The sequence below is a fragment of the Phaenicophaeus curvirostris genome, chromosome 17 (assembly GCF_032191515.1).
Source record: "Phaenicophaeus curvirostris isolate KB17595 chromosome 17, BPBGC_Pcur_1.0, whole genome shotgun sequence".
NCBI lineage: Eukaryota > Metazoa > Chordata > Aves > Cuculiformes > Cuculidae > Phaenicophaeus > Phaenicophaeus curvirostris.
This window is the reverse complement of record NC_091408.1, coordinates 14216278-14227865: the sequence shown is the minus strand read 5'-3', so window position 1 is coordinate 14227865 and position 11588 is coordinate 14216278. Positions and strand designations below refer to the sequence as shown.

The window sequence follows — 11588 nt, the reverse complement described above, 5'->3', positions numbered from 1 at the left end:
ATGTTCAGTCGCTGTCAACCAACACCCCCAGGTCCCTCTCCTCCAGGCAGCTTTCTAGCCAGACTTCTCCTAGTCTGTAGCTGCACAGGGTTGTTGTGCCCCAAGTGCAGGACCTGGCACTTGGCCTTGTTAAACCTCATCCCGTTGGTCTCAGCCCAGCAGTCCAGCCTGTTCAGATCCTTTGGGAGCCTCACTACCTTCCAGAATATCGACTACCAGGATAGGAATGGTTGGACTCGATGATCCTGGGCATCTTTTCCAACCTAGTGATTCTCTGATTAAATGGAGCGAAATGTAGGTGCAGCCTCACCCCCACCCCGCCCAGAGACAGAAAGGTCTGTGTAACAAACCTTGACGTGCCTGCAACTGCCTAAAAGCGAGATCGTAGAAGCATGGAATGGTTTGGGGTGGAAAGGAGCTCGGATGCCCCCCAGCCACACCCCCCTGCTGCAGGGACACCTCTTGCTTGACCAGGGGCTCCAGCCCCATCAACACAGCCTGGGACACCCCCAGGGACAGGGCAGCCCCCACTGCTCTGGGCAGCCTGGGCCAGGGCCTCCCCACCCTCATGGTGAAGAATTCCTTTTAATGTGTAATGTAACTCTGCCCCTTCTGATTTAAAGCCATTCCCCCTTGTCCTGTCACTACACACCCTTGTAAAAAGTCCCTCCCCATCTTTGTTGGGCTCAGACTGGAGCATGGGAAGTTCTGTGTGAACATGGGGAAAAAAAGTCTTTCCTGTGAGGGTGCTGGAGTACTGAAACAGGCTGCCCAGGGAGGCCGTAGAGTCTCCTTCTCTTGAGATACTCAAACCCTGCCTGGACACATTCCTGTGTGACCTGCTCGAGGTGACCCTCGAATGCATTAGCAAGAGGGTTGGAGGCTCCAGGGGGCCCTTCCAACCCTGACCATACTGTGATTCTGTGACTCAGATCATCTGACCCTCCTGCTGTCAGCTTGCACCTTTGAGAAGGTTCTGGCTCAATTTTTCCCTGTTCCCAGAGCAAGGTCTTGGCTTCGCCTTCTCCAAGCACTCTCAGGGACCTTGTGCTCCCGCCCCCTGCCCTGCTCTGTGCTCGCTGTCCGACTGACTCCAGTATCAATGTCCTCCTTGTAGTGTGGAGTTCAAACCTGGGCACACCGCTCCATACATGGTCTTGGAAGTGCCAGACCAAGGGGAAGCATCACATTCCTCAGCCTCCTGGCCGTGCTCTTACTTGTGCAGCCCAGAATGCTGTTGGGCAGCTTTGCTGCAAGAGCGCATTGATGACTCACGATCCTTTCTCGGCCCCCAGTTCCTCTCCTTTGGAGCTTTTAATTCATTCAGGTAGTTATTTAGGCTTTCAAGACTCACAACAATCTTTAGAGAGAGCAGAGCAAGCTGCCTCTCCTGCATGGGTATCGCTCTCTGAGACTCACAGGCACAATTGCCAAGTGACAAAGGGAACATAGAAGTCTAACATCAAACAATGACATCTATCTTTTCAGTACACCGTTAACTTCAGATTGAGGGATTCTGAAGGATTCTTGTGTCTTTACCCTTGAGAAACTCTGACTCAGACGTACATGCTAAAATACAGCAGGCTTAATGGTGTGACTCTTTCTTCTCACAGGTTTTATGTCGCTCTGTCTTGAGTAACCAGGATAACAGAAGATTGGTTAGGAACTGATAACCCATGTTATCAGCTCCTTCTGGGCAGTGAAACCCAACCAGGATGTTAGCAGAGTGAGGAAAGAATCCCCCGGAGATAGAAAAGTGCTTTGCTGCCTTCAGAGCACATTCTGATTCATCATTAATTGCCTGAGTTAGACAACATAGGAAGACAATAACAGCAATATAAGACCAGATCTGTAGGTCTGTGGTGCACATTCTGTGCCAACTGATGACATGAGCCGGGGCACGAAATGTTTGCCAAATTGCTCAACAGTTACTTCAAGGCACAGGAGATCCCAACACTCTCCCCTGAGCTCCTTGTTGTGCCTGGGAGGGTGCAGGTGGCCCACAGTCACATCCACATACCATTGTGTTAGGATCTCTGCTCTGCAAACTACAGGACAGATCTCTGCTTTTACCTGCCCCTTCCTGGGGAGCTCCAACAGAGTCAGGGGTGCAGCTGGGAGCTCTTCCAGTCTCTGGATTAACTGGAGGTACCCTTCTCCAATTTCATTCCTTGCATTCCTGATATTTAAACCTTGTGGCTGAGCCTAAGGCTGGCTGCTGGTTAGTCAAGTAGACATATAGAATAGACATCTTTTTGATGGCCTTTCTCCCCAGTTTTAGTCTGGCCAAAACACTCTTTTTCCTATTTAGCAGAGTGGCCTAGACCTTTCAGCATTTATTAATATTCGTCCCTGAAAGGGTTGGGCCCAGGTCCAGGAAGATACTTAGAATCTTACTTGATTTCAGTAGGATATAGGTTCATTATATATTTATAAATGGTGCTTTCATTCTCTTTTAAGGTGGCATTGAACTTGCTGAGATGCTAGTAGCTGTGTATATGCTGAAGTCTGACTCATACTTCTCCAAAATGAGTTGGCAAATGCTCATGGGTATTTCGGAGGTTCCTAGGAGGTTCCTAGGAGGTTCCTGGATATCGGCCCTCAGTGTTGTGCCCGGGCTCCCAGCACGCAGTACAGCGGCCACTTCTGGGGCATTTCTTGCATGTAAAGAACCATGTGGCACAAAAACGCGACTGTAATTTAATTAACTGTCAAGAGCGTTGTTTCCACTTACAACGTTGTTTCCACCCAGTTGGCATTCCCTCTGTGGGCCCCCCTTGAGCTTCTAGTCTGATCAGTCTTCTTTCTGTGAATCTGGGGAAGTTCCTACTTCTTTATGTGAATTTCCATCTCTGGATCCCCCTCAAAGTCACTTCTGCAAAGTGTTTCTTGTTTCTTTCCATCCATTCTTCACAGAGGCTCAGAGGTCCATTTCAAACTGCCTTTGGAAGTTTGTCCTTCATATGAGATCAGGATAATCTGGGAATCTTCCCTGGAATTTAATTGATTTCCTGACCTGTCTCAGTGAGTCTATTTCAGGCATGTTCATCTCTCCAAATCCACAGCTCTTATGAAATTACACAGGATTTCACCCTTCTCATTTAAATAAATGAAATTGAATCTGCTCAAAGAATACATTGCATCACGGTGTGAAATATTGATCTCACCCACACTGAACTTTTCAATTAGGACAACTGTGAGGTTCTAGAAAGGTCCTTTGATGAAAGTCTTACTGTAAAGAAGCAGCATGAGTGTAGTCTGTTTCCTGACCTGAACTAGAAACTGCCTAAAATGTCTTATTCAGATACAGGGATTTAACAACAACCTGAACAGTACTTAGAATACATTGGAGGCTTCTTGATGTCAAAGTTTTAGCACATCATAGGGTTGTCTCCTTTAAAATAATTTTTATAACGGAAAAAATAGAATAGCCTTTAAGAAAGCCAACTGGTGTTTCTGTGGACCAGTCCTTAACCTTACTGACCCGTATTTTTCTGTTTTTACTTCATCTCACAGCCTCAATTTGTCATAGCTGATTGCTTTATGAACTCTTGTCCTTTTAGGCTTCTTCTCTCCATGTTTTTGCTGCCAGCTCTGTGAGGCTTTTCTTGCAAACTGTCATTGCTGCTTTCCATTTTTTTCTCTTTTCCTTTTCTTTTTTTTTCTTCCCTTTCTGCAAACACTTTTCATTCTGATTTTGGTTACTTGTGCTCCTGACACCATGTTGAGGTTGCAGAGATCATGGATGTCAAATGAGCCAGGAGTTTCTGATTCTTACACAGACTCATTAACCAGTTGGTGCCCACTCTGAGCAGGGGATTATTTAAAACCTTTCCAAAATCTTTAGATTTCTTAAGCCAGGTGTTGGATCAATGGATCGTGGTCAGGCCTCGGCATACTGCACAGACTGCTGCGAGGTATTATTACAAAACTTTTATCTCACAGGTCCGTGGATTTCATCACTTATCTAATTTCACAGACTGCTTGCAGGTAGGTTACCTCACAGACCACAAACCAAGCAGTGCCATCGTTATTGCTGTTAATTGACCCTGAAGCACCTTTTGGAGGGCACCTACTATAATCTAAAGCAGAAAACATGATGTAATCTTTAACCTGTTATGCGTAGTAGGTATAAAGTAAGACTTAAAAAGATTTTTAAATGGTCAATTCCAGTTAATTCTATCTTCCCTCACAAGGGAAGGAGGGAGAGGAGGAGCTGAGCTCTTCTCTCTGGTGACCAGTGACAGGACCCGAGGGAATGGCAAGAAGACGCACCAGGGGAGGGTTAGGTTGGATATTAGGAAACGGTTCTTCCCCCAGAGGGTTGTGGAGCATGGGAAGAGCTCCCAGGGCAGCAGTCATGGTGCCAAGCCTGACAATATTCCAGAAGTGTTTGGGCAATGCCCTCAGACACACGGGGTGAGCGTTGGGGTGTCCTGCGCAGGAGCTGGACTTGGGGATCCCTGCGGGTCCCTTTCAACTCAGGTCACCCCGGGATTCTGTGATATTCGGGCTCTTTTCCTCCAGCTACCCTAACGTAGTCTCCAAACTACCTCTACCAGTCACCACAGTCCTCTCAATGCCCATTTTCTCATTAAAGGCCTGTTTATTTCTCCTTCTTCTTCTTCCCGTTTTACCAAAGTCACTTTTGAAAGGGAGAAAAAAAACGGTTTGGATGAAGAAAAACTGGGATGAGGGCGTGGAATGTGGTGGCATGACCAGTTCTAAATAAAGATGCAATAGTAAAACTTCTGTTAAGAGATGAGAACGCCTCCAGGCTTCCCCAAACCCCCAAGAATTCCCAGCGCTCCCTCTCCTCCAGCACTAACCGGGTCACTCCACTTTTACCCTCCCTCATCTCAACGAGAGGATTTTTCTGGGTCCCCTCCCGGGTGATTTGTCCGGGCGTTTCACTTGGAGCCGCCGAGGCTGCCGGGGGGGGCGGAAAGAGGCCGCTCGGCGCCTGCTTTTTCATTTCAAAACGCGAACTATCGGGACCGCCGGAGCCGGGCCGCGCCCCGGGCCCCGCGCGGCTGAGCGCGCTCTTCCCATTGGGCGCGCCCCCCGCCGCGCCGCTCGCTGATTGGCCCGCGGCGGCGGCGGGCGATGAGAGCCCCGCGCTGATTGGTCCGTCCCGGCGCCGGCGCTTCCCCCCCGTGGGAAGAGCGCGCTCTGGGCTGATGTGGGGCCAGGCGCGCGGCAGCCAATCAGCGGCGGCGGCGCCGGGATCCATCCGCGGCGCGGGGACTGGGGGCCGCTGCGGGGATGGGGCGGGGCGGGATGGGGGGGGAGGAGAAAATGGGGTTTAAAATGGGAGTTTAAACATCTGCTGGCAGCTGGCAGCGCATCAGCTGAACCGGGGAGTTGTGCTAGGGGCCAGAGGGCGGCTCGGGGATGATGAAAGGGCTGGAGCACCTCTACTATAGGGATGAGCTGGGGTAGCTGGGGTTGTTCAGCCTGGAGAATCGTAAATCCCCAGGTTGGAAGAGACCCACCGGATCATGGAGTCCAACCATTCCCATCAACCACTAAACCGTGTCCCTCAGCACCTTGTCCACCCATCCCTTAACTCAACCCGTGACTCAACCCCCTCCCTGGAAAGCTTCTTCCACTGCACAATGACCCTTTCTGTGAAAAATTTTTTCCTGATGTCCAGCCTGAACCTCCCAAGGTTTGGGGAGACCTTAGAGCAGCTTCCAGAGCTGAAAGGGGCTCCAGAAGAGCTGGGGAGGGGCTCTGGATCAGGGAGGGTAGGGACAGGGCGAGGGGAGGCAATTATAAGTTGAAAGAAAGCAGATTTAAATTAAATACTAGGAAGAAATTCTTTACAATGAGGGTGGGGAGGCCCTGGCCCAGGTTGCCCAGAGCAGTGGTGGCTGCCCCATCCCTGGAGAGGTTCAAGGTCAGGTTGGATGGGGCTGGAGCCCCTGTTCCAGTGGGAGGTGTCCCTGCCCATGGAGGGGGTGGGACTGGATGATCTTTGAGGTTCCTTCAGAGTTAGTTGTAGAGAGGAGGAAGGAGGAGGGAGCTGGGCTCTTCTCCCAAGTGACAGGGGACAGGGCAAGGGGCAGTGGCCTCAAGCTGTGCCAAGGGAGGTTCAAGCTGGACATCAGAAAGAAATTTTTATGCAAAGGGTCATTGGGCACTGGCAGAGGCTGCCCAGGGAGGTGGTGGATTCACCTTCTCTGGAGGTGTTTTAAGAGATGGGTATACAGGATGCTCAGGGACGTGATTTAGTGGCAGATAGAAATGGTTGGGCTCGATCATTCCAACTTGCTGATTCTGTGATTCCTGTAGTTCTTGTTGTGGCTCTTTTGGCCAGCTGGAGCCAGGAAGCTCCGCAGCTGGGACTCCTACATCCCTCTCCGTCTGTGACTGCGGCTCCCACAAAATCACTGCCCTCCCCAAGTGCTGCTGAGGTGCAGAAAAGCACATAAAGAGTCTTGATGCCATGTCTGTCTGGCCCAGGCCCTCTGGGCTCAGGAGAGTTCCTTACATGTGTGCCATATGGAGAAGTGTCACGGTTTAGCCCTTCCCGGCTTGATCGACAGCTAGAGCTGAGCAGCTGTGATCCTAGTCCCACCAGGCCCCAGGGAAAGGGAAATGAGAGAGAGGCGTCTGTGCTGCAAGCTAAAACTGAAACAGTTGTAATGAAACAATAATAACAATTATGAAAATAATAAAAAATTATTGAAACAGACAAATTCATCTCAGAGTCATAGAATCATAGAATGGTTTGGGTTGGAAATGGAACCCGTTGATGACTCTCATCATCACTGATGCTGCAGAACAGGAAGAGGGAAAGTTCTCAGACTGGACTCGGCACCGAATGGGAGCTGAAGCTGGGACCTGGACTCAGGAACTGACAGATCAGGAATTAGGCACAAAAGGACACACAAAGTTTATGTTAGATGCCAGCCGTTAAAGGAGAGGGCCTGACCCTTGTGATCCAGTCGGGCTGGATGATCTTAGAGGTCTTTTCCAACCTTAATGATTCTGTGATCACTCAGTTTCATACTGCGTGTGACGTATATGATGTACAGTCCGTGGTCAGTTTTGGGTCCTGTCTGCTCCCCCCTGCAGGTGTGACCCTTTTTCCCTCTTTGATGACCCACCAACTCGAGGATGTCCTTCACCTCCACAGAAACAAATAAATACAATGGCTTTTGTGCCTACTAATGCCCCGTTACTTTGGTGATAATAATAAATTCCAAGTGTTTTCACCTCTAGAGACAGACACTGTCTAAACACACGTAGTGAACTTCCAGAAAATGAAATTACTTAGACAAGGGTCAGCTAAATAGTTAGAAAATTTATTCTGCTTCAGCTCAAACCAGGTTTTCCTTGGGGCAAATGTAAACAGCAGGGTTGTTCAAATAACGTTGCTGTGTTTTGCAGGTTTAGTAACACAGTTGTATTTCAGCGGCTCAAAAGTCTCAGTGGAATTTGTAGTGAGTATACTGATAGTGCTTTTGTATTTACATCATGGGCTTGTACAATTACCATGAAATTTGTGTTATTCGAGGCTCCTGTGGCTTAGAAGGGAAATCACAGCCTTGGAAACAGCAGTTGTGTCAGCAGCACGCACCACGATGAGGTGCTTCTCCATCTCTCCGTGGCCAAAACCAGCTCTTGCGGCACCGCGATGGTCAGCGAGAGACCTCATGTTCCGAAAGAAGCCATCGATGTTGAGGCTCTGGAGCGAGTCCAGAGAAGAGCAACGAAGCTGGTGAGGGGGCTGGAGAACAGGCCTTATGAGGAGCGGCTGAGAGAGCTGGGGGTGTTTAGCCTGGAGAAGAGGAGGCCGAGGGGAGACCTCATTGCTCTCTGTAACTACCTGAAAGGAGGTTGTGGAGAGGAGGGAGCTGGGCTCTTCTCCCAAGTGACAAGGGACAGGACGAGAGGGAATGGCCTCAAGCTCCACCAGGGAAGGTTCAGGCTGGATATTAGGAAAAAATTTTTCATGGAAAGGGTGATTGGGCATTGGCAGAGGCTGCCCAGGGAGGGGGTTGAGTCACCTTCCCTGGAGGGGTTTAAGGGACGGGTGGACGAGGTGCTGAGGGACATGGGTTAGTGTTTGATGGGAATGGTTGGACTCGATGATCCAGTGGGTCTCTTCCAACCTGGTGATTCTGTGATTCTATGACTCTAATCCGAGGCGCGGGATACGTGCGCATCAAGGAAGGGAACTGGGGTGGCCAGGCTGGGGAGAGGCCAGACGCCCCAGGATGGGGTCGCAGGCATGTTGCCAGGTGATGCTGCTGAACCCAGCTGAGCAGCGGGGGTGCCGCGGGGATGCTGCGGGGATGGGATGCGCCGGTGGCTCCCGGCGGGTGACCTTTAGCGGCGTGAGGGTGGGATCTGTCCCGCGAGGGGCCCAACAGCCCCCGCAGCGGGCGGGGCGCCGCGCCCGCACTCTTTTCTCTGCGGCGGAAGGTTACGCAGGGGTGGGTGCGCTGTGGCCTCGGCAGCCTTTAAAGTGCGGGGCGGGGGCGGGGCCGCTCACTCGGGGCTGCGGGGGGAGGTGGCTGCGCTTGCTGTGGGTCGTGAGCTCTGGTTCCTCGTTCGCGGCTGTCACCATGTCCCGGGAGCCCGAGATCATGGAGTCGCAGGTGATGTGGGAGCCCGACACCAAGCGCAACACCCACATGGACCGGTTCCGCGCCGCCGTGGCCAGCAGCTGCGGGCTCCGCCTGGGTGAGCGGCGGGCGGGGAGGCCCGGGGGCTGCCCCGGCGCCGGCCGGGCCGCGGGGAGCGGGGCGAGGGCTGCGGGCTGCGGCCGCGATGCTCTGGCCGCGAAGGGCCGCGGTGATGGGGAGAGCAAACAGCCTTATCTGGGGCTGCTGCTGGCCGCCCGCCCGGGCAGCGAGGGCGCTGGTACCTGCGGGGGCTCCCCGGGGAGAGGAGCGCCTGGTGCCCAGGGGGGTGCGGGCAGGAGCAGTCGCTGCCGTCGTGGCCGTGACGTTAAGGTGAGCGTTCACAGGGCGCTTGAACACCGTGTGTGTGTGAGCGTTGAGGTAATGCCGTGCTTGCAGTCTTGTCTTTGATTTTTTTGAAGGATATGTGTTTTTATTTCGCGGCCTGCTTAAAAATTATGAGGTGCCATATAAGTTGGTTCAGTGGTGGAAGCCAAGTTTCCTTGCCGTGTGCCTGCCCCAGCTCTTGAACTTCACACTTTGCTTCGTGCTCCTTCAGAAATACCTGTACGGCTGTGAATAGGTGTGTTGTCCTCTGACACGGAAACAGCTTGTCAGTTTTGAGTTCAGCCCAGTTTTGCACAGGAGGTTGGACCTCCGGCGGTGTCTTTCAACCCAGATTGCCCTGTGTTTCAGTGACTGCTGACTTCGTGGTGTCTGGGGGTGTCAGGAATCAGTGGTGCTGGCCATATGGGCTCTTTCACACTGCGAAACAGGTGGAATTCAGTGTATGTGGGGGTCAAGCTCTCCAGTGCCAGCTGGCTGGCTTGTGTTGCCCATTTTCCTTGTGTATCTGGGGACCGAGTTGCTTGTGTAGCTTTCCTGTCATCCTCTCTCTGGTGGGGGTGGAAGGAGTAGTTTTGGCAAGTGACCTGACAAATTTGTTGATCCAGTGTAAATGTCTAGTCTGGGATATTGTGGAGTAGTAGCGATTAGGTAGCTAGTGCTTCTAGCTGCTCATGTCTGTAAGAGTTGTGTGTATTGATATTTGCTCACTTAATATGTTGGCAAACCAGGTCATTAGTTTGGCTGCTGGGGGGTTTCCCCTTAGAATAGAAATGGATGGTGTCTAACTCTCCTGCTACATAGCAATTAAGTTACTCCAGGGTTTTAGGTCGCTTTCAAGTAGAAATATCATGCAGCTGGTAGTCATATGAGAAAGAATGAATGCAGTTTTGGATGGGCTGCCCATGGTTGTGGCTGTAGCATCTAGAGGTTTTTTCACCCCCCTTTGAAGTGGTTGTCTCCAGTTCAAGTGGATTCCTGTGCATATATAGAAACCTTTGTCAACTTCCATTAGATATGAACTGATGTTCAGTGGCCTGTGTGCTTTTCAACAAGAATGGATTCTTTATGTAATGTCAAGATGTGGACTAAGTGGGGAGTGCTAAGGGCAATAGAACCAGTGAAATGGCATGGCTCTGTCCAACACTGAGCACACAGTAGTGAGATGCAGTGTTTAATTGCTGAGTAACAGGGCTGAGTAATAGCCCTGAAGGACTTGCATGCTAAAGCTCCTTTGGGGCAAATGGTATAGACAAGACAGCGCAATCTCTTTATGTTGTAAAAACTAAAATTATTGATGACTTGTAGCTTTTTTGCATTTCTCAAATAATTTGGAGCGTTTGTTACGATTTTTTTCTCAGGAGGCGGTGGCAGCTTGAACTTCCCTTTGGTAAAGTCTTATCTATCCTCAGACCAGCTGGAGTGCTGCATGCAGAGGTGAAGGGTAGCTTGGGTAGAGTGTTAAGAGATATTTAGGAGGCTGAAATTGAAGCAATACGTGGGCAAGAGTTGAGTTGTGGAGAACTCTTTGCATTTACTTCTACTGTGTAATAACTAGGGAGTAATATCATCTTGATGGAAAAGAATGAATGGAAGGGACAGAGTGGGTGGAGAAACAGCTGTAGTGATCAAGTGTGAGTAACAGTGTAGATAGGGTTTTGAATGTTTTTCTCTTGTAAAGCTGGAAGATGTCCTCCTTGTAGGAAGGGGATGCTGAGATGATTTCTGAAGCAATCAGCTGGGTAGCAGGATGACCAAAGATGACAGGAGAAAATTACTTCAAGTGTTTAGCTGAAAGCATCAAATAGGAAACCCAACTGGCAGAGCAGGAAACTGTTATTCCTATTGGTGACAGCAGATACTAATGTTTAATTTGGCTGTTGGCACAGCTTCAAACAGCATGGACATGACTTGGGAATGTCATTTACAAGCTGGCAATGAGAAATCAGCTTCAGTTATTCATACCTAAAACAGTTTTACACACTGTATTTAGCATGATATGTGTCTTTTGATATGCATTCCTCGAGTTGCTTCATCTGCCTCAGGATCATGTAAAACTTAAACTGCTCATTTCCACGTTTTTCATGGCAGGTCACAGTTTTAATATCTAGTTAGCAAACACCTTGTTTTTCTTCCTTCATGCTGTTTTAGCTTGAAAAGTTAAGCTGCATTTTGTTAGAGTCCTTATTTATTGAGCAATAGTGCATGCTTCCTTTTAACAGTGCTGTTATTACAGTTAGATAATGAGCACGTCTAATCTTTGTGCTGTCAGAGGTGTTTGGTCCTGGACTAGAACTGTGCAGCAAAAGTCTCTAGTCAGGGTGACTTATTTACCTTCTGCTGTATGAAAGCATCATGTTGGTGATAGAGGGAGCAGAAGTGGCAGCGAGCAGGACTCTGTCCTGCTGTCAGAGCTTCGATTTGCCGATGGGGTGGAGGGGCTGCACAGTTAATTAGAAAAGGCCCCTGTCTCTTTGGTGGCAAGAGGCTTGTAACACAGTTGGGTGAAATGATGTCGTCTGTTCCAGTAAACTATTTCTGTTGATGCCTGAGTCACTTGTTTTGAACAGAGGAGTGATGTACTCTTTGATTGGTTTTAACTTAATG

General features: G+C 50.0%; 1 protein-coding gene across 1 annotated transcript in view; it reads left to right on the top strand.

Annotated features, from left to right (window-relative positions):
* Positions 1 to 8525: 8525 nt before the first annotated feature.
* Positions 8526 to 11588, top strand: part of AACS (acetoacetyl-CoA synthetase) — a 47680-nt gene continuing 44617 nt past the window's right edge. The window contains exon 1 of the mRNA XM_069871361.1: positions 8526 to 8697. Coding sequence (XP_069727462.1) covers positions 8580 to 8697 — 118 coding nt within the window. The 5' untranslated portion in view covers positions 8526 to 8579. The remainder of the gene's footprint in view (positions 8698 to 11588) is intronic.